The sequence below is a fragment of the Schistocerca piceifrons genome, chromosome 2, assembly GCF_021461385.2.
Source record: "Schistocerca piceifrons isolate TAMUIC-IGC-003096 chromosome 2, iqSchPice1.1, whole genome shotgun sequence".
Taxonomy (NCBI): domain Eukaryota; kingdom Metazoa; phylum Arthropoda; class Insecta; order Orthoptera; family Acrididae; genus Schistocerca; species Schistocerca piceifrons.
This window is the reverse complement of record NC_060139.1, coordinates 377696514-377720091: the sequence shown is the minus strand read 5'-3', so window position 1 is coordinate 377720091 and position 23578 is coordinate 377696514. Positions and strand designations below refer to the sequence as shown.

Genomic DNA, 23578 nt, shown 5'->3' with positions numbered 1-23578 from the left:
AATGGCGCTAGCTGCGCAGCATTTGTGCACCGCCGCCGTCAGTGTCAGCCAGTTTGCCGTGGCATACGGAGCTCCATCACAGTCTTTAACACTGGTAGCATGCCGCGACAGCGTGGACGTGAACCGTATGTGCAGTTGACGGACTTTGAGCGAGGGCGTATAGTGGGCATGCGGGAGGCCGGGTGGACGTACCCCCGAATTGCTCAACACGTGGGGCGTGAGGTCTCCACAGTACATCGATGTTGTCGCCAGTGGTCGGCGGAAGGTGCACGTGCCCGTCGACCTGGGACCGGACCGCAGCGACGCACGGATGCACGCCAAGACCGTAGGATCCTACGCAGTGCCGTAGGGGACCGCACCGCCACTTCCCAGCAAATTAGGGACACTGTTGCTCCTGGGGTATCGGCGAGGACCATTCGCAACCGTCTCCATGAAGCTGGGCTACGGTCCCGCACACCGTTAGGCCGTCTTCCGCTCACGCCCCAACATCGTGCAGCCCGCCTCCAGTGGTGTCGCGACAGGCGTGAATGGAGGGACGAATGGAGACGTGTCGTCTTCAGCGATGAGAGTCGCTTCTGCCTTGGTGCCAATTATGGTCGTATGCGTGTTTGGCGCCGTGCAGGTGAGCGCCACAATCAGGACTGCATACGACCGAGGCACACAGGGCCAACACCCGGCATCATGGTGTGGGGAGCGATCTCCTACACTGGCCGTACACCACTGGTGATCGTCGAGGGGACACTGAATAGTGCACGGTACATCCAAACCGTCATCGAACCCATCGTTCTACCATTCCTAGACCGGCAAGGGAACTTGCTGTTCCAACAGGACAATGCACGTCCGCATGTATCCCGTGCCACCCAACGTTCTCTAGAAGGTGTAAGTCAACTACCCTGGCCAGCAAGATCTCCGGATCTGTCCCCCATTGAGCATGTTTGGGACTGGATGAAGCGTCGTCTCACGCGGTCTGCACGTCCAGCACGAACGCTGGTCCAACTGAGGCGCCAGGTGGAAATGGCATGGCAAGCCGTTCCACAGGACTACATCCAGCATCTCTACGATCGTCTCCATGGGAGAATAGCAGCCTGCATTGCTGCGAAAGGTGGATATACACTGTACTAGTGCCGACATTGTGCATGCTCTGTTGCCTGTGTCTATGTGCCTGTGGTTCTGTCAGTGTGATCATGTGATGTATCTGACCCCAGGAATGTGTCAATAAAGTTTCCCCTTCCTGGGACAATGAATTCACGGTGTTCTTATTTCAATTTCCAGGAGTGTACATTATTTATGACAAGTGTCATTAACGAATTGAGATATAGGAAATCTGACCAGTAATTCTAGTTCCCAGAACAGCCCTCAGGACGTTCTTCATTTCACATCCCAAATCATTTGTCTGCACGTTTTCCACCCGGAAACCTTCGTTTGGTTTTGTAAGTTACCCAAATATATTATGTGCATGTGCCAGTGTTTTTGCTTGTTCGTGTGGTTGTTACACACAGATACGACAGAAAGATTTTCCTAACGTGATGTATCTCTGAACTGCAACTTTTTTATGGAATATCCGCTAAGAGTAGCACCAACGACAGATTAAAATAATGTGGTGGTACTAGCTTCAAGCTTGAACCTTCGTGTTCTCAATTGATCCATCAAAGGAAACTTCATTGTGAGACTCAAATTTTCAGTTCAACAGTCTTTTATTTCACCGTTCCGAAACCGTGATTAAAATCTGTTCGATCCAGTTGGGAGAACTGACACTATAAGAGTAATTTAAAACCTAATCAAATTAGTTTGGTTTTTAAACATAGGGAGATGAGTTTGTGGATTCTGAAAATCCGTTCTGTTCCACTAACAGAAGCCAAGTATGGGGAGGCAATGAGACCCTTCGTAATCCTGGAGAAGATAATTATACAGAATAGGAACATCCGTGACATCAGTATCACCAGACTGCTGCAAAGTCTTGAGCAAATTTTAAGTTCGAAGTAAAAAATGCCTTTGAGAAAGACAGTTTCCGCCCGCAAATCAGCATGGATGTATAAATTATCGCTCGTTAGAAACACAACTTTTCTGTTTCTGGTGCGACATTCTGCAAATCGTGGGTGAAAGGCAACAGGTCGGTCCAGTATTTATAGATTTCCGACAAGCGTTTGACACGAAAATTTCTCGCACCGGACCCTCACTCCCCCCACTCCCAGCCCCACCACTTCCATGCATTTTCGGACGTAGTCAGCCTTTTCTCACTATGTCGTTCATCAATGACATCTTATTTTCACATCTCACACTTACACATACATCTTTTTGACGTGGAAACGTCTTTAAGGTTAACAATGTAATACAGTCTGAGTTATAACTCCAAAATGTATGTCAAACAGAGCGCATAACTAAAATCTGTCCACTTCTCGTTATCCGAGGAGAGGAGAGCGTACGGGGAGAGACCCCCAACAGCTAGCACAGCTCAGCAATGTCTTGACGGTGTAGTCGGAACTTCTGTTGGAAAAAAAAGTGGAAATCGTAGGACCATTGATTACATACAAATGCTTTAATTATTGACAATAGCTGTGTATCAGCCGGTGTGTCTCTAGTATATAAGCTGGCCGGGGTGGCCAAGCGGTTAAAGGCGCTACATTCTGGAACCGCGCGACCGCTACGGTCGCAGGTTCGAATCCTGCCTCGGGCATAGATGTGTGTGATGTCCTTAGGTTAGTTAGGTTTAAGTAGTTCTAAGTTCTAGGGGACTGATGACCTTAGAAGTTAAGTCCCATAGTGCTCAGAGCCATTTGATTTTGTAGTATATAAAGGAAAACCGGCTATGGTCGGATATCGAGAAGGTGATATTATCCTATCCCATAAGCCACGACCACGATTTATTCCTCAATAAAAGCAGTTTTGAAAGCAGTCATTTGTTGTAGTGAAAAGTAACAGTTAAATCAAAAATAGAGATGCTGACACGCAGAGCGAAATACGACGAAACTGGATAATCAGCGTGTGCAGTGTTGATAACTTGCTTCACTTCCAAAGTGAGATTTGGTACGTTTTTTCAGTCTGATTGAAAAAAATGTTTGTCGTCAAACCGAGAAAGGAAAGGGGGTGAGAGAAAACTTAAAAGACGTTACAGACGAAGCAGAAAAAAAATTTACAGGAGCGTGGCAAGAAGGGGAATATGAATTGTATTAATGACAGATCCTAGGGACAGGGAGTATTGGGGGAAGGATTTCATGTAATTTTCCACGTGTACACGTGCAATGTTTGGATTCAAAAGATTATAGCATCTGAAAGGCAGTGCCTGTCTTGCTTATTCTTTATTTGCTAAACAGTGTTTTTCTCGGGGATGTTGCTATAGGTGTTCAAGCTTGCGGTATAGGAAAAGTTAGGCCATTCTATTCTCCCATTTATTTCTATGTATTTACTATAAGGTTAAGTGCTGCTGTAGGGGCTTTCATGCTGACGTAGCTAAATTTCAAGTGTTTTGTAGGTGCATGTTAGCTGAGTTGGCAACATTGTCACTAGCAAGTTTTGCTATATTGACTCACCCAAGGTGACCAGCTCCATTACTTAACTTGTCAATTGTTTCACAACACCGTAAACAATTTCCAGTAAGAAACCAGATTTAGTGAATGATTTCTTTCTTTGTCTTATTCTCTCCCTTCATGGGTGCACAACTTACGTTGACTTGTTTAGTTTATCCTTTTGGAATTAAAATTCCAGATTCTTTCGCCCTCAACCACCTTCCTTCCCGTGTGAAGGCGCGATTGCCCCATACCCCCCCCCCCCCCCCCCGTCGATTTATGGAGGTGTTTGCAAACGACGCTGAAGTTCACGGCATTGTATCACAACGCAGGGTGACAGCGATGAAATTTCTATTTGGCATGGTGAGGGGCGCCTTGTTCTAAATATCGAAAAATATAAGTTAATACAATAAACAGGAAAAGCGTTCTGCATTGTTCGAAAACAGTATTAGTGGCGTGCAGCTTGACTGTCACGGCGTTGCTAAGTGATACGAAATAAAACGAGCACGTAAGGTCGGTTGTAGGGTAGCCGAAAGTTCGACTACGGTAATACCTGGTGAGAAGGTGACCATCTTTTCCGAAACAGTGTTGAGATAGTTTCGAGAACGTGCATCTGCGTCTGATTTCAGAACGATCCTGCAACTACCAAAATACGTCTAGCATAGTCCACGAAGACAAGATTAGAGAAATCAAGGCTCGTATGAAAGCATATGGACCGCCGTTTTCTTTTTCTGTGATTGGAAGCGGAAAGGAGATGACAAGTAGTGACACTACGCACCGTGTAATGTCTGACCACGTGTGTAGGGGTATGTAGATGTGAACATACACATGCTATTTTAAACACTGTTGTTCCTATTGATAAGGAAGGCAGCAATGGATATCATGTGATTCTTCACAGTAACTTCTGAAAGCATTGGAAGTTACTGTGAAGAATCACATACATCCATTGCAGCCTTCCTTATCACTTTTCAGGTCAAGTAACCGCCGCCTAAAAAAAAGCGGAAGAATGCACAATGCGGAGCTTCACGCTACCAGACCGAAACTAAATAGTTAAAAACGAAATAACGAATCAACGTGGTACATTCCGAATTATGTTTTGCTGGCAAATCACGTTAAAGTGATCTGTTACGTGAACAAATGCTTCAAACCATATTTTGGAGCTTAAGGTGATCGGAGACGTGTTCACAGGACGAAGGACGCATTCAGACAATTCCGAGTAGCCTGAAAATGTACTCAAATTAATCACAGTAGCACGGATCTGATCTGTGGCAGCGATGCAGAACCAATACATCACAGATGATGTCGGTCGTAAAACGTAAGCAATTAACAGATCATCTTCAGCAAATGCATGATCAGCATTGATGGATTACGGTGGCTGACCATTTCCGCATAGCATCTTTGAGGGATCGTCGACTAGAGGCCAAAAAGGAGGCCCAGAAGAAAAAGTGGAAATGAATTGATCGCACTCCAAGGGAATTCAGCGTTGAAGAAGAGAGAGAAATGAATCAGTGAAATAGTAATCCCAGGCTGGGAAACTGAGTCGAAAGCCATTCGTGTTGTGGTGTACTATAGCAGTGGTACGTTAAACGTAACCAGCATGTAAAAGTACATAGCGTTTTGAGGGGACAGGAAGTTATACAAATTAACTGCAAATGGGGTGATGTGCACACTGTGCGAGAGATCTTGTCACGTACGTTAATTAGCGATTCTGGTCAAGTTATTTATACCAGGGTGGATTCGTTATACTTTTTCACATCATGGAGCTAATTTTCACAACTTTCATCAGTTATTTGATACAAGAGATTTCAAGCGTTACGGTCTGAAGTGACTCCAACCAAAATACTGAAAACGTTGTGGCAAAAATAGATTTAATGCGGCAGCTGCAGTAACGTAATTACAGTAAACCATAACTGCTTTTATTTCCTTATGAGTAGCCCATTTTTGTCAACAGCTAAATTAATAGCTTACTCTTAACAGTGTTAATACTTTACTCTGAAGTATTTTAACAAAAAGAATTTCCATTTTTATGTCACAAACTAATATTAAAAAGAATATAAAGTACGCATTGTTTGAATCATTGTATCAAGGTCACCACCTTGAGTGTTAGTGATTAGTGCCACACTGAACAATGACATGTGAGCGTTTACCGCGGTACTTTAGTGTATAACATTACTGGGCGACGATTGGTGCTTGGTGCATTTGGTGACATGTGGCATTAAGACTGAGGGTGGAAGAAGCCAGCATCGACAGCCAGCAGAAGTTGCATCGAGCATGGAATGGACCAGGTATCTTGCAGAACTGACAAATTATCATTAGTTATGTTGATGATCAAAATCTAAAAATAGCAAATTCTGAAGTGTCCAACTTTAGAAGTAGGAGCAGACAGAGTTTATTTTGGAACCAGTTATCTTCCATGGCAAACGGTAAAATTTTCGGTGGGCATGCTATTTTGTTTGATTGGCCAACTCTGGTTTTGAGTCCTGCAAAAGGTACCAAAGAATACTGTAGCTAGGAACATTCCAGTTCGTTGTTACGTTTCAATGTCTCTCTCAGAATATAGATCTCAGTGTTGAATACGCTTGCAAATTTTCTGGTTCCTGAGCAGAGCTATGGTTCCACCATAGAAAAATGGCAGCTTGAAGGTCAATAAATGAGTGTTTACTTCCATACAAGTATAAGTTTGGGGGAGACGGGGAATGGGGGAACTTGCCTGAAACATTATCTGGCGAAAATTGTTTTCGTGCTTTTGGGTCTCTCCTTTTACAGATATACTTTACACCCATGATGTGAAACCACGCGAAGTTCATGAAATCAAAAATTTCTAGTGTTCAAATTTCAATGGTCCGCAAATAAAATCTCCATTGTACTTAAATTCTACACATACTGTCGTCATCCACTTACCCCATACCTTCTTTCTTCACAGTGATTACAGCTGTATTTTAAATAAACACTGCTCTACATTTGCCTTCTGGCGTTTTCTACGATTTTTGTTACCGTATCTCACAATGTGAAACAAATTATATCCGATTTAACCAATAATATCAAGATGGAAAACCAATGAAAATGATGAAAATTCGGTTATATGACAACAGAACTCATAAGGAAGTTTACGTATGTATCCATGGGAATATTCAGATCTATGAGACAAATATCTAAGAAATATGTGAAAATAGTTAAATATCAATATAAGAGGTGTGTTGACAAATATATCTTTGTTGTTTTCATCATTATTATCATTCACTTCATATTTACTGAAGTATGAAGAACTGCTTCAGTTATTGGCACCACTGTTGCTGTTTCATGACATCTACCCACTTCGGGTTAAGTTGGTGTTCTGGCTGCTCTTATCTGTTGATTTCCCACAGAGCTACATTTCACCATACACCCTGATTCACATGGTTAAATGTCCCTCCCACCTGCACTTCATTTCATCACAGTCATAATTATACCTACCATTCCAACTCCCAGACCATATGAATGTTTTCCTAACCCTCCTAGAAATTTCCAACGTATGTCTCTTTGTTAGCTACATTGTAAACCTCAGTTTATAATTTGTTTTCACATAAAAAGTCTCTCAGTGCCAGTAGTTGTAATTGATAAGTCACAGGTAATAAACTTTACTTTTAAGTCACATCATAAACTAATTCTGTAAACACTGTTGTTTACTACAAGCACTAAATGCCGATTTTACTCCTATTTTTATTACTCTCAATGTTCGTTCTGTTGTTGTCTTCAGCTGTCTCAAATATAAAAAACTTACAAATTAGCACTATGATATAATTGGTAGTTTATGCTATGTTTCCAATGCGTTCACTGAAAACTGATTTAGTTTTATTGTAATTCATGTTCAGCCCCACGTTCAAGCTGGCTGTATTAAGTTGCTGTATTACTTCCTTGCTTAAATCTACCTACACTAGACTCAAACTGTGTAATGTTACCCGAAAAGGGAGGTGGGTTCTCACTGATTCGATTATTCCTTTGTTTGCTCAAGTTTGCCTACCTTTAAATATCTAAAGTCATCCTGATGAATTGCAGAGGATATTTTTATTGAAATGAGATCTCCTCGCGTAAATTACTCCTCTTTTGTTACTCAATATCGCTATGCTTATGAAGTCTAATGAAATCTGTGACACTGTTACGTTTATATTATCAGTTACTAATATAGGTTAAATCAATGTTGTCACTAAAGGGCTGTTAGAACAAACTCAGTTGAAACTGATTTCAAAGCTCTACCTAAATGCTTTCTGACCTAGTCACAGCACTAATACTCAACAATGGCTCTAATTTATGACTTCATTCACGATTTGCAAATGGGTCACTATACAGTGTGCACTAAAGCCTTTTCATATGTTTCATTAAAAGCTTGATTTTTCTTCGCAGTTGGTTGGAATTTAAGTGAATGCCATGAACATTAGAGGTGTTGTTTATGTAATCATAGTTTATTAAATATAGCCTGTCTGCTTTATTATTAAGGGGAATGGTTACTCAACTATTCAACTTTTGTGGATTTTTCTACTTTCGCAAGTATTCTGAAACTACTATTGTGTAATCCTTCTTTGTAGCTTCCTCCATTTTGTCATCTCTACTGCCAGACAATTATCCCCATAGGCAATTTCCTATCTCTCTATTGGAATAGCTTTACCTGTCTCTCTTGGCTTTACTTTTGGAACGCTGTTATTTTCATTGAGGATATGTGTTTCTGATCAACTTCTTGTACAGTGCAAAATTTTGAAAGTAATGGGAAATGATTGTAAAATTGGTTGTTAGTAACCATGGCAACTGATGTTGAATTAAGTGTGGTGTTAATCAAACATAAATCTCTTTCATTTTATTTATGATTTTGTTGTTTTAATAGTCTGTCTTCAAAATATCCAATGTACTCTCACTTATCCAACTGAAAATGTTCACAAATAATTTTAGTTTAAGTCGGCGTCTTCTACCACGTTCCTGTTACTGTTTCCTTCATTCTTACCACACCTTTTCTCTTCATACATGCAACATAATTCACTGTGAACATAAGTACCTTTGTTAGGTACTGCAATTTTCGTGTAGATGAGTATGACCTTAATTTCCTATGACAAGGAAAACATTAAATTTAATATGGCATACTACCTTTCAATGAAATTTTGTAATATATAGTTCTTTTTATTCTAATAACAAACAGCAAAAATTAAAATTTTAGTTCCACGTGATCATTTTCGAGTTAAAGATGAACATTTGATATGTTTTTGTTTTGGATCACTTTTCAGTTTTGTGTTTTCAGTTGCTGTATATGAATTTCTCCACTGATATGTTTCAGTTCAGCTTGTTGTCACCATTATATAATGTATTAACAAAATTAACCTACAGACTTGGTCTATCAATTAACCATCCTCTGCAGCTTGTTGTGTGAACCTTTTATATGAATTACTTAAACAGTGCGTGCTCTGTGTTAACTTACCAGTCCCATCTCTTTAGCCATGCATTCTTGAAAACACTGAAACAAAAAACGTGTCTCAGAAAACTCACGAGAAGTTAGATGAAATACTAGTTTTTATGACTCGCACTATCAATTACATAGTTTAGTACAAACCAAAGAAAGAAAAGTTATACACAAACAAAACGATTTCTGTTTTTGCAGTCAAGTGAAAGGGAAGGATAAATAATGTATAAAGAAAATTCTTCTCTTTGGGATAAATGAATGCTGGTGGCAATGGTATGTAAAGGCATTCCAAAGCAAGGTTATTAACACCCTTACTCAACTAGTTACATATGAATGCGTGAAAAGTATGCACCAAAGGGAAAATATAAAAGTTATACTCAGCAACCCTGGAATACTCACACACACTCATACCTTCATACAGAACACCAAGAGGTAGGCCTCGAGGCAGTTTCAGCATTACATGTACACATCTCTCGCCACATGAGCGTACCCAATGCACCCAAGAACACTGTCGAACATGATCGTTCTAGTGATCTGGGTATTATGGTGTAGAGGTATGACGTTATATGGACGTATTTACCTCTAAATCTTTAAACACGACACTGACCGGTCAACGTTATTGTGACATGGTGTTCTGTCCTCATGTGCGTTTTATCAATTTGGCCCTGATTTTTTGGATGGCAATAGTTACATAAGTTGCATAGGAAGAGACTTGGCTTTTACTATCTGGTCACCATTATCTGTTGACCACACGTCATATGACGTTTGTGCGGCTGGCAAAAGAGCCAATTTACGTTCAACCTATTGAAACAATTCTGGTCTACCGATGGACACTGTACATAAGTTATTAACGTCTAATTTAAAAACTATGAAACTAAAATTAATCCAACGGGATCCATCTTTCTGAAAAACCCTGCATTCCATGCCGAAATTGCTTTGACGATTCTGAATACATGGATTGCGTAACTATAGTGATTAAACAATTAACTTTTCTTACATGGTAACACAAGATTCCTCAAAACGTTTATGTAAACCTTCTATATAAATTTTATTAGGGGCTTAGTTTTTCAGCGTGATTTCAAGTTTCCCACGTTCCTGATATTGTTTAGACTCACTTCAGTCTGAGATTTCAAGGAAAACAGAAATCAGAGAACACAATATTAACATAACGGATATGATAAATATCTCCCACCCAAATATTGTAACTGCATTTGTGGCGCTTGCAGGTGCATGCAAAAGTACAGCTGAGGCATCCATCGAGAATATAAGTGAAAGCTTGGTGTGTCAGTTAAGAGTCCCAGGTAAATGGAAACATATAAATTTATGGAAACTATAGGTAAATACTTCTTACCTTATTGATGATTCTATTCCAGTTCTGCATTTACACCCGCAACGATATGATCAATCCGAACATTAGGTATACAAATTTTCTGCCCATCGTGAAAATTTTAACGCAATGTCTTGAAATCGTGACACTGCTATCTCACTTTTCTTTCTCTCATTGCGGTAGGCCTGAATTTTTTACAGTTGATCGAGAATTTCACAAGTATTGCCAATTCTTGAAGTTAGAAGTCTTATCACAGATCGAATTACTCATATAGCGTGGCTTGCTTTTATCGCATTCATTTTAACGTCTTGTCTTGCAACCTGACAGTAATATGAAGTTCACTTTTGCAACAGACAAGTTAATGTTACCTACCATCACTAACGATTATTGATTTTTCATGTGTCATTGCTTCCTAATTTTATCGCCATGACTCAAGATGAGCTGCAAATGCAAATGATTTACAAGTAACATGTCATTGAAGTCAGCTTTTAGTAGAACATAGAGGAAAGTGAAATGTGGACACACACATTCTGAACCATCGGGTGGTTTGGGGTGAAATAACTGCATGGTTTGGGTTATGTAAAACTAGAGCTTTTCGCTTATTTTTCAGGAATTGGAAATAAAATTATGAGCAAATAGAACCTCATCCACACAAAGAAACTGATAATGAAATGAAGATACACATAAACGACTAACTGTGAGAAGATACACATGCCATTAAGAGTCCACAGGACTATATAAAGTACATATGAAACAGCCATAAAAATGTTTGAACCTGCCATCAAGAAGCTGCAACCTCCCAATGTACTGATGTTTTATCGATATAATTCAAGAAGTACATTACTGAGAATACTTTTGCATATGGTGTTTAAGTAATTGAGAGCAGACATTACTACTGAGAATACAAATGTTTTCCATTATAATTGGTTCTTTAATGGTAGGCATCAAACATGAACACATTTTCATCTTTAGAGGTACAAAGTCTTGTGATGTGTGATGATTAATTGCAACTCATCAATTGTGAACATTAACTCTATATACTGCAAAGTCATTTAACAGTAAAACAGGTAAGTATTTCAATATTGTGTCGAACAAATTTATTTTATTGAGCTTCTAGTTTCGTGAATTAGTTAATACTTGGACTCTTAAGTATTAAAACTGTTTGTAAATGCAACCACAATATCGAAATCTATGGCTACCTCTAGTTAAACTTTAAAAATTCGGCTCTAATTTTGATAGCATCTTTAGTGATTTCCACAATCTTTTTAATAGAATAATGCATGTTTAGTCTTGTGGAATTGTTAAATACACTTACCCTTTGCGCAACTGAACTCTCATCAGGTAATAAGCCTTTGTTCTTCTGCATTTCGTCAACGATTTCTGGAAAAGTGAGAGAAAATTACTGTTGAAAATAAGGTACATACGATTTTACTGTTTGTTGTACATTCTTCTACAAACAATTCATAAGAATTCATAAATTAATTCGGTAATGATGACTTACAGAGCATATTTGAGTATATTTTTCTATCATATTTAGAACAGATGGTAAGAGAACTATTCTGCTAAAACATAACATTTGATTTTAATGCGTTTCATCAATCGCTTTCAGCTGTAAAGTTTAGAAATATATTATTATTAATATAATTTGCAAAGTTTATGTTAACTGTCAAAAGGAAATAAGAAACAATCGATAAAAACGACATTAGATATTGAATGAATCTTAGGAAGAGGGACAAAACTTACTTTCAAAATAAACGAAAGATACTGATGAACTTTTCTTGAGTTTTCAGCAGAGTTGTGGTGTCGTATAGTCACTACGTTTAGATGTGTTTTTTACCTATCGACTTCAGGCAAAGTATCGGTTTCACACCCACGTAGTTCCTTTATAGCTGCTGAACCACATAAATGTCTTCAGAGGGCCCAACAAGTAGGCAGTGGTGGGAGGGACCCTGAAAGGGTGGTGGGAGGACCAGGTGCCAAGTCCTGTTGCTGTCTACTTATTCCTTCCACTGCTTTCACATCAAAGCGCTGCTGACTAATTTTTGCTGACCTCAGATGGAAAGTGCTGACAAGATCGTCGTATATTCTTATTTTTACTGATAGTTTTACGATCCAGTCCCAGAATCCGTGCTGCGGCACGGCATCTTTGTGTCCTCCGTTGATACTGTGCTGAGTCACTACAGACTTCTCAGTTTGACCGAAGAGAATGCTTTTCACATGTTGTAAACATCTTGCAACACTGTTCTTACATAGCCAAGAGACTGACCCATCCATCTTAACCTTGACAGGAGTCTGCTGTCCAGAGGCTAAAAAGGAACGAACTGAATGTGAAATCGACGCTTCACTTGAAGACAAGCACCACTGTTCTGACCACAAACAGGCCAAGCACGTCCGACCAACTGCCGTGTCCTCCATCAGCCAATGGTACGAGGGGCGTTTGAAAAGTCCATGCAAAAATAAAAACTACATACCTGTTTGGGGTAATCCTTTATTTTTCGACATTGTCTCATTTTAGACTTACACACTTCATGCAACGCTGTTGTTGATCAGTTCTGAATAATAGGAATTGTCCAAGTCTGCAAAAAAGCCCATTAGTTGCTGCAATCAGCTCCTCGTTTGAATAAAACCTTTGTCCTGCCAGCCATTTCTTCAAATTGGGGAACAAACAGTTGTCTGTGGGAGCCAAGTCTGGAGAATAGATGAGATGTGAAATGAGTTGGAATCATATTTCCATTAATTTTGCGACCACAACTGCTGAGGTGTGTGCTGGTGCATTGTTGTGATGGATAAGGACTTTTTGTGGTCCAATCGCCGGTGTTTTCCTTGTATCTCGGTTTTCAAACGGCCCAATAACGATTAATAAGTCACCTGTAATAGTTTTACGCTTTTCCAGCTAGCCAATCAGGATAATCTCTTGCGAATCCCATAAGACAGTTGCCATAACCTTTCCGACCGAAGGAATGGTCTTTGCCTTCTTTGGTGCAGATTCTCCCATGGTAACCTATACTTCTGATTGTTGTTTGGTCTCAGAAGAACAGTATTGTACCCATAATTCATCCACATTGACGAAAAGACCCTTAAAGTCCTGCAGATTCTTCCTGAACAGCTGCAAACACTTCACACGATTCAGCTTACGGTCAAGTGTGAGCAATTGCGGAACCCATCTTAAAGGTAGCTTTCTCATGTCCAAATGTTTATGCAAATTATAATGTACCGTACCCGATCATTCGAGATGCCCAAAGCACTAGCAATCTCACGCACCTTAACTCTTCTGTCCTCCATCACCAGATCATAGATGTTATCAACGATTTCTGGAGTCGTAAGCTCCACAGGGCGTCCAGAACGTTAAAGTTCACTTGTGCCCATATGGCCAGTCCGAAAATTTTGAAACCACTAATAAACTGTTCTAATGGAAGGTGCAGAGTCACTATGTTTATCAAGTTTCTCTTTCGTCTCCTGAGGCGTTTTGTCTTTCATAAAGTAATGTTTAGTACCCACAATAAATTCTTTTTCGTCCATTTTTTCACAATCACTCGACTTCCTTGATTCACACGAATGCCAAACACAAAGAAACAGACCAATATGACAAACGGGGTGTGCGTTCTTTCTGAAGATGCTGCTAACTGAACATGACCTCGATACGCGCCGGTGGTGCCATCCCTCGGACTTTGCACGGACTTTTCAAACGCCCCTCGTATTATGCGGATGCGGTGTGGAGGCCGAACATCACAATCTCGGCCAATGTCGAGATAGAAAGCTTGATGCCGCCACCACACGGTCAAGTAGCACCTCAAATGGCATGGAGAACCTGAGTGCGCTACGTTGCAGTCCGCCCACCCCAAAAAATTCATAACAGCACCGAGAATCGAACCCGGCTTTTCCGAATGGCAGTCGGCTCCGCTGAACATTAACCTAAGGGAGAAGACTCGCCTGAAGATAAAGGCCAGGAAACTCGTCGAGGCGTTGCGAGAACATGATGCTTCGGCTCGACTGATAACCCGAGAAGATTTCAGCAATGAAATTCGCAGAGAAAACCTGCATTCCAAGCAGCAACAGATATATACTATTGGCCATTAAAATTGTTACACCACGAAGATGGCGTGCTACAGACGCGAAATTTAACCGACAGGAAGATGCTGTGATATGCAAATAAACAGCTTTTCAGAGCATTCACACAAGGTTGGCGCCGGTGGTGACACCTACAACGAGTTGACATGAGGAAAGTTTCCAATCGATTTCTTATACCCAAACAGCAGTTGACGGGCGTTGTCTGGTGAAACGTAGTTGTGATGCCTCGTGTAAGGAGGAGAAATGCATACCATCACGTTTCCGACATTGATAAAGGTCGGATTGTAGCCTATCGCGATTGCGGTTTATCGTATCGCGACATTTCTGGTCTCGTTGGGCGAGATCCAACGACTGTTACCAGAATATGGAATCGGTGGGTTCAGGAGGGTAATAGGGAACGCCGTGCTGGATCCCAACGGCCTCGTATCGCTAACAGTCGAGGTGGCAGGCATCTTATCCGTATGGCTGTAACGGATCGTGCAGCCACGTCTCGGTCTCCGAGTCAACAGATGGGGACGTTTGCGAGACAACAACCACCTGCACGAACAGTTCGACGACGTTTGCAGCAGCATGGACTATCAGCTCGGAGAGCATGGCTGCGGTTACCCTTGACGCTGCATCACAGAAAAGTGCGCCTGCGATGGTGTACTCAACGACGAACCTGGGTGCACGAATGGCTAAACGACGTAATTTTTTCGGATGAATATAGGTTCTGTTTACAGCATCATGATGGTCGCATCCGTGTTTGGCGACATCGCGGTGAACGCACATTGGAAGCGTGTATTCGTCGACCGAGGCCTGAATAGACAACTGTTGATTGGTAGGGGTGGAGAAACTATTCTGGACTGAGAATTAATTAGTGCTAATAAGGTGCAAGACGGCGAAATTCTGTACCGGTTCCGACTTGTTTCTTAGAACATAAAACTACGGTACCTCGGATACCAGACTTCCCGCGTTCGCAAAATTCGCGTATCTTCAGTGTTCCCAACCCCTAAGCGGGTACGCTGGCTATCGCTGACCGTAACAGATTGTAGCCACCACCCCAGTTACATTGGCTGTAAGACCCTCTTCTGCCGGCAAACGTCTGGTGTGGCGAGGCGTCCGAATCAACAAAAGTTGGAAGAGACTCTCAACCCGTCATGCGATTGCATTTCTTAGTCTGAGCCACTAGAGGTTATTTCGATCACGATTTCAGAGCGATACATTCAACCACGTCTCGATCGACGTGCATGGCTGATTTATCCATGCTATGCGTCAAATCGGTTACTATTACCCCTCTCTGGGCTTTCGTTCAGACGCAGATCTCAGGCTGTTAACTATTACCCTTTGTATCACAAGTTATATAATTCCGTAGCGACTTCCTGTTCGCATACTCTCGTTAGAGGGGTGGACAATTGTTGATATTTTAATTCTTACATTCAGTGCAGTTTTACTGCTTCACATTTGAGCTGTAGTAAGAGGTTGTGCCAGGTTATTTTTACAGTCTACACTCCACGTTACATTCCAAGCATGTGTAAAATGAATGCGAGCAACGGAAAATAATAACGCTAAAATGAAGATTTTGCCCTGTCTGACTACCCCCTGAAGCAGATCTTATGATCTGTTAATTCTATAAATTACAGTCAAAACATGAATGAATAATGAAGGCAAGTAATCCCGCTAAATGATAAACGTTGTTCCTGCTTATATATTTACTTCAGATTAAAAAAAATAGATTACAAAGATCACATATCCTAAGAGAAATTATTAATCAATTGCCTAACTCTGCCCCTTATTATGACTGCACAGTCTAATATCAATAATACGAAATAACTGACATCATCTATATACCAAACTCTAGGAGAGACTACTTTCAGAGGTGATCTACGGTGGTGTGGAACCTCAGTGGAAATAAACTAAAATGATCACAGCTGTTTAGCTTTTAGAGCCCTAATAAGCCGAAGCAATTTTCGATATCACAGTATGTACTGCGTCCGGTGCGTCGAAGTGATGGCTCTCGCACTCGTCTGCGACGATGGAAGAACTCCAGCCACAATTAAACTTTCAAAAACTAGGACGGCACAAGGCGTCCTCTGGCTAATATACTCTAATACTCTCTTCTCCTGTCTGTGTTCTACAGACGAGAAACGCGAATTCCTTACCACAAGGACGAAGTTCAGATGACGTCTCAACGTAAGTATAGGCAGAGGAAGTGCTCTCGATTACTGAACGCAGCGTACTCAACGACGGCTTCCAACTCGGAGGTGAAGTCGAGAATCGTATAGGTTCGCAACAGCACAATTCCTAACCTTTCTAACTATAAACTCTCCTGAGAGCAAGACAGCAAGTCCGTCTGTACCAACAGAAGCTGATGTCGAGCAACCATCACACACGAGCGCTCACAACGTATGCTCTCTTCTCTCCACCCCTAGCCTACCAGTAAGGCTCGGCTCCCCACCATCGTAATTCCGAAAACGAATCATATTCCCGAAACCACGGAGTATTCTCCCTGTCTACAGATTCTTCCGAACGCCGACCACCCATATTTTAGTCTATTGTCGTCCAGCGCGGAAAGCTTATGAGGAAAAACCTATACTCGTACAATGGTACGCTTCTGAGTAAAAATTGTAGGAAATAACCCAGCCTGCATGGTTTCTGAGGTGCCGGTCCTTCGTTCCTCTGACCTGCGTCCAATATTTTCGTAGTTTCCGACTTACAATCCGTCCGGTTCGGCTCCAGCGCTTAGGTGCTACAACGTCCGTACTGCTATTTCCTGCGTTTAAGCAGGACCAACACACCTGTGTGAGCCTTCGGCCCAGGGCTTGAGTTCCGTCTGCCGTTTCATTTCCATTGTCGTTCCAACCTCTACTAGTATGATAATAAGACACTCCGTCACTTTTCATGCAATAAGCGTTAACTATTATTTACAAGGTGAATGTGACAATGTCAGTCTCCTTTAAATATTCATATATAAGTTGTACCATGTATTAAATAATACCTAATGTGGCTGTAGATCACGGCAAAGTATGTGGATGAGTGCTTGTAAGGTGCGAAATTATAGCTGCCATACAACACATTCGCCGTTAAGGTTTGCAGCCATTGCGCTTCATACATATTCTGCTGTCTCCGTAAAACATACTTTCGACGTATTACCGTGGCTGTAATAAATTTTGTTGTAATGGCAAATCTACAGGGTGTTCCGAAACTATTCGTTCAGCTTAATACAGGAGGTAGAGGACGTCCAAACCAATATTTTTCGATGAGGAACACATGGTCTCTGAAGCCAGTTTGCAATGTTGCGGAACATTTTGTTAACGGTGCTGGCGTAAGCTGTTGTGTTGTCGCTGACTGGGGACGTGTGCCTACATTCAGGACTGCTCTCTTTCCGGATGATTGACTCTGAGATCTTATTGGAAACACACCGATTCATACACATCACCGCCGCATAAAAACAACGGTGATAGACTGATTGAACAATACATTCTTCCATTCTGAGATATCGTATCTTCGTGGACCTCTGTTGCTAGAACTGCTGGAGGACGTACCGTTTTATGTTTGATAAAGATTTCCAGGTCGACAGAGCACCAGCTCATTTCAGCATTTCTGAGAGGAATCATCTGAGAGCCACTTTTGGGAATTGATGGATCAGCCGAGGTGGCCCTGTGGTCTGGATACACAGGTCGCCTGACCTCACGTGACTGGATTTCTTCCTCTGGAGGCCTTCGAAGCAGATGGTGTAAGAAACCGTTGTGGGAACAGAGGAAGACTTCGCAGCTGGAACTGGCGTCGCAACTGATATCATTGTGGACATGCGGGGGGTATCCGAATGGGCGCGACAGTGGTTCGACGGTGTACGGCGTGCGTACAAGGCAGTTCATATGAATGCCGCTGCTGTAAGTAGCGTGCCCAACTGCCTCCCGCGCAAATCGTTCCTATCATCAGAAACAGCTGTCAGGGACCATTGGTACCATAACTAAATACAGGGTGAAGAGAAATTCGTGCACTCGGGCTTCGCAGCGCGACTCCTGATATGCCAACGATAAAAAAATCTGTCGCAAAATTACGTCCTGTGACTGCATCCGGCAGAAAAAGGATGTTAAAGAGTGGCAATCTGCAACACTGTAACCACATATCTGGTAATTAACTTTGTTAGCAGTTGTTAATTCTGGTGCAGAGGATAGTTTTGGGTTAGCATGCAGGAGGTCGTGGGTTCGATCGTGGGTTATGGCTTTTTTTTATTTGCTAATTTCATTCCGACATTTCATACTGTAATATACGCCGTTCCATACGTCATATGTATCCTAAATTTAAAACATTTTGTAGCTCTGAACGTAACAAATATGTGGTTAGACAAATAAGAAATAGATAGTTGAAGCAAATGATCTGTCATAGGACAGAATTACTACAAAAACAATCAGTTTGAGATGCTAAAGATGCTCCTGTTCCATGTAATGCGCATTACCCCTTTGAGAGACATTGTTCTGCATGATTCACACCGACATCGCTATTTGTGAAATGTTCCGTTCCGCATTACACTGTGTCCCTAACGGTAATAAACGTGATGTTTCCACAATCCCATCGATAGAATAATAATAATAATAATAATAATAATAATAATAATAATAATGCATTGAAATACGTACTAAACAGCATGCAATTACCAGACTCAGTCTAGAAAGGCATACAAATAGTAATCGAATTTGGACATTATTCGCAAAGCACGTTGGTAGTCCTACTGGTAACGTCTGGTCCTAACGAAATGTACGGACCTGAAAGAGGCAAGAATAATAGTTGCTACTGATCTCTGGGACCATTGGAGGAGGATACAAATAAAACAGATATCGCATCTAGTGGATGAGGTAATTGTGAAATTCCATGACATGAAAAGGGCTTCTTTCAAAGCTGACCAACTTTCCATTTCTACGATTGCAGTATGTAACTGCAAGTGTTTCCTAGAGGACCCGCTGCAACCCCTGTTGGCGATTAAGATGCCAGATACCGTACCACTTGCACTACATTTACCAAATAAAAAACATAAGCCTCAACCCAGGATCGAACTATCGGCCTGCTGCATGCTAACCCAAAACTACAGCCACTGCACCAACCGTACAGCACCAGTCGTAGGTGCTGACACAGGTAGTTACCTTACATGTGGTTGCAGTGTTGCCAGATTGCCACTCTTTAACTTCCTTTTTCTGTCGGATGTACTCGAAGGACGAAATTTTGTGAAAGACATTTTTGTGTTGCTGGCATGTGAGGAGTTGCACTGCGAAGCCAGAGTGCGCGAATTTCGTTTCACCCTGTATATTTGTTTTGATGCTCTCTACCTCCTGCATTAATGTGGAAGGGTAGTTTCGGAACAATCTGTAGAGAACGTTTACCTGTACAACATTTCAAGGCAGTAAAACACAAAAACCGGAAAAAAATGCGAGCAGGAGTCGAGCCCTGACAGTTGTGCACAACTTAATTTTGTGTACACGTAATTCATCTGCAGGGTTTGACGAGTGGTTTATCGGGTATCGAAATCTGTAACACACTAAACCGCATCTTTTTATTGCATTGATTTAGAAGCTTAATTATTTTACTTCGATAAATTTCAACTTAATACCTCTCCCGTTCCTGAGAACAAGGAACCTTAATAGACAAGAAAGTGATCCTATAAGGGTTCCCTTTTTAATAATAGAGGTACGGAACACGAAACACTGATGAGGATCTGTTTTATATTGATACGCCATCAAATTTGACAGAAAGGAATATAGAAGAGTTACAAATTTAAACAATTTAGTCCTTGTGCCCATGGAAGTGTGCCAATACAAGTCATTACTGCACTAGTTACTCATAAGCTACAATGTATTATACAGTAAAGGTGAAATGATTTTACCTACCTGTGTACTACTATGATGACAGTGTGACACCTGTTTCGAAATGTGTTAATTTTACACTAATACCATAACATGTTCTCGAACAACAGGTAACGCGAAATATTATGCCACATCGAACAAGATATTTGCTTCACATAGAAGGTAAGTATTTGTGGACTTCCAAAAGTCGACTTCACGATTTTCGTGAGAATTATCGCCATCCATTGCTTCCATATTAATTTGCTGTAAAAACGACCAGGGATTCATCTTCAGTATCACTTTTACACCAAACCTAACATAACTCTAGACACTCGTTCAAAATTACGTAAGTCACAGTAGTTACATTTAAGAATGTAATGCCGCAAGAGTATTCTATTCTATCCCCATGTTTGGAATCGATGCAAGGACTCACAAATGAGACATGCCGATATTAGCCTCTCTGGGATTGAAAAACAGTAGTAATACTTATAGTGAACAAGGCACCAGAACCAGACGGATTTCAGTAGGATTTTATGTTGAATACTTCGCGAAATTAGCTCCTATCTTAGAATACATACACTCCTGGAAATGGAAAAAAGAACACATTGACACCGGTGTGTCAGACCCACCATACTTGCTCCGGACACTGCGAGAGGGCTGTACAAGCAATGATCACACGCACGGCACAGTGGACACACCAGGAACCGCGGTGTTGGCCGTCGAATGGCGCTAGCTGCGCAGCATTTGTGCACCGCCGCCGTCAGTGTCAGCCAGTTTGCCGTGGCATACGGAGCTCCATCGCAGCCTTTAACACTGGTAGCATGCCGCGACAGCGTGGACGTGAACCGTATGTGCAGTTGACGGACTTTGAGCGAGGGCGTATAGTGGGCATGCGGGAGGCCGGGTGGACGTACCGCCGAATTGCTCAACACGTGGGGCGTGAGGTCTCCACAGTACATTGATGTTGTCGCCAGTGGTCGGCGGAAGGTGCACGTGCCCGTCGACCTGGGACCGGACCGCAGCGACGCACGGATGCACGCCAAGACCGTAGGATCCTACGCAGTGCCGTAGGGGACCGCACCGCCACTTCCCAGCAAATTAGGGACACTGTTGCTCCTGGGGTATCGGCGAGGACCATTCGCAACCGTCTCCATGAAGCTGGGCTACGGTCCCGCACACCGTTAGGCCGTCTTCAGCTCACGCCCCAACATCGCGCAGCCCGCCTCCAGTGGTGTCGCGACAGGCGTGAATGGAGGGACGAATGGAGACGCGTCGTCTTCAGGGATGAGAGTCGCTTCTGCCTTGGTGCCAATGATGGTCGTATGCGTGTTTGGCGCCGTGCAGGTGAGCGCCACAATCAGGACTGCATACGACCGAGGCACACAGGGCCAACACCCGGCATCATGGTGTGGGGAGCGATCTCCTACACTGGCCGTACGCCACTGGTGATCGTCGAGGGGACACTGAATAGTGCACGGTACATCCAAACCGTCATCGAACCCATCGTTCTACCATTCCTAGACCGGCAAGGGAACTTGCTGTTCCAACAGGACAATGCACGTCCGCATGTATCCCGTGCCACCCAACGTGCTCTAGAAGGTGTAAGTCAACTACCCTGGCCAGCAAGATCTCCGGATCTGTCCCCCATTGAGCATGTTTGGGACTGGATGAAGCGTCGTCTCACGCGGTCTGCACGTCCAGCACGAACGCTGGTCCAACTGAGGCGCCAGGTGGAAATGGCACGGCAAGCCGTTCCACAGGACTACATCCAGCATCTCTACGATCGTCTCCATGGGAGAATAGCAGCCTGCATTGCTGCGAAAGGTGGATATACACTGTACTAGTGCCGACATTGTGCATGCTCTGTTGCCTGTGTCTATGTGCCTGTGGTTCTGTCAGTGTGATCATGTGATGTATCTGACCCCAGGAATGTGTCAATAAAGTTTCCCCTTCCTGGGACAATGAATTCACGGTGTTCTTATTTCAATTTCCAGGAGTGTACATCGAGAGTCTCTTCCGTAATGGAAATCACATGTGACGCGTAAAGAGCGCAGGACATTCTTTTTTACAAAAGGGCTAAAATTCGGTTGCACAGAATTACTGAGCATTACTGGTAACCTGTGTCAGTTACTTTATCCTAGAGCTCATTCTGAGCTCAAACTTTGACGTTCCTGGATTGAAGCAGCATTCTCTCCAAGAATCAGAGGAATTCAGGAAAAACACCTGTACGAAACACAGCTTGCCTTTTTAATGGTTCAAATGGCTCTGAGCACTATGGGACTTAACATCTATGGTCATCAGTCCCCTAGAACTTAGAACTACTTAAACCTAACTAACCTAAGGACACCACACAACACCCAGCCATCACGAGGCAGAGAAAATCCCTGACCCCGCCGGGAATCGAACCCGGGAACCCGGGCGTGGGAAGCGAGAACGCTACCGCACGACCACGAGATGCGGGCGCCTTTTTAATGTTCGACATCTTGCAAACAACTGGTGGACAGGTAGCTTCCACCTTCCCAGGTTTCCAAAGGGCATTCTGCAATGCAACACTTCATCGGCTACTAATCAAGATATGATCGAATGGAGTGTCTTTGCAGATATGTGACTGACTCAAAGAATGTTTGACTAGTAGACTGCAGGATATTATAATGGACAGCGGATGTTAAACAGAAATGGGAAAATATTTTTGGTGTGTCCCAAGGATAGGAGCTTTAATGTTTTCAACGATTTATCAGATGGGGCCATGTTAGGTGACTACTTTTTCCAAAACTGTTTCATAACGTATATAAAATAAGAGTAGAATGACCAATTAGATCGTCTCACCAATTAGAGCGTCTAATTTTTGTCAGATTATAGGACCAGTTTACACACCCCCGCTTTAAAAGACCGGCTGTACCCTTACAACCAGTCTTGCTGACTATTCTATTATGTAGAGCTAACAATCGTGCTGAACGATCATAAGAAATTGCACAGCGACTTGGACAAAATATCCACTTGAACGCTCTCTTTAAACGTTAGTAAATGTAAGACAACTCCTATTACGAACAGAAAATACTGGGTAGTATCTGACTACAAGATGAGAGGTGGAAACCTTTAGCACATCACATTGTGTAAGTGTACAGTATAGTACTAACAAAATATATCAAATGGGAGGATCACATGAAACACAGGAGGCAGACTTGTTGAAAGGCATATGGGAAACTGTATTACATGTGTATAGTAAATATCTTACAACAAGCTGATACGCATAATTTTATTGTTGCAATGTTTGGAATCCTTATAAATTAGGAGTGACAACAGACATATCACGAGTACAGAGGCCTGCTGCTCGGATCGTAATAAGCCGGGCCAGAATTTGCGAAAGTGTAGCAGAAATGCTCGGGGAACTTAACTGATAATCTTTGGCAGACAGACAATGTAGCTCTCGCGATACCAG

The 23578-nt window shown here is 42.2% G+C and overlaps 1 protein-coding gene across 1 annotated transcript in view; it reads right to left on the bottom strand.

The window, feature by feature from the left end:
- The window catches only part of LOC124777492, an 83754-nt gene that overhangs the window by 12805 nt on the left and 47371 nt on the right, over positions 1 to 23578 (bottom strand). Inside the window, exons 3-4 of the mRNA XM_047252930.1 lie at positions 11568 to 11632; positions 8944 to 8979 (exon numbers count right to left, since the gene is read on the bottom strand). Coding sequence (XP_047108886.1) covers positions 8944 to 8979; positions 11568 to 11632 — 101 coding nt within the window. The remainder of the gene's footprint in view (positions 1 to 8943; positions 8980 to 11567; positions 11633 to 23578) is intronic.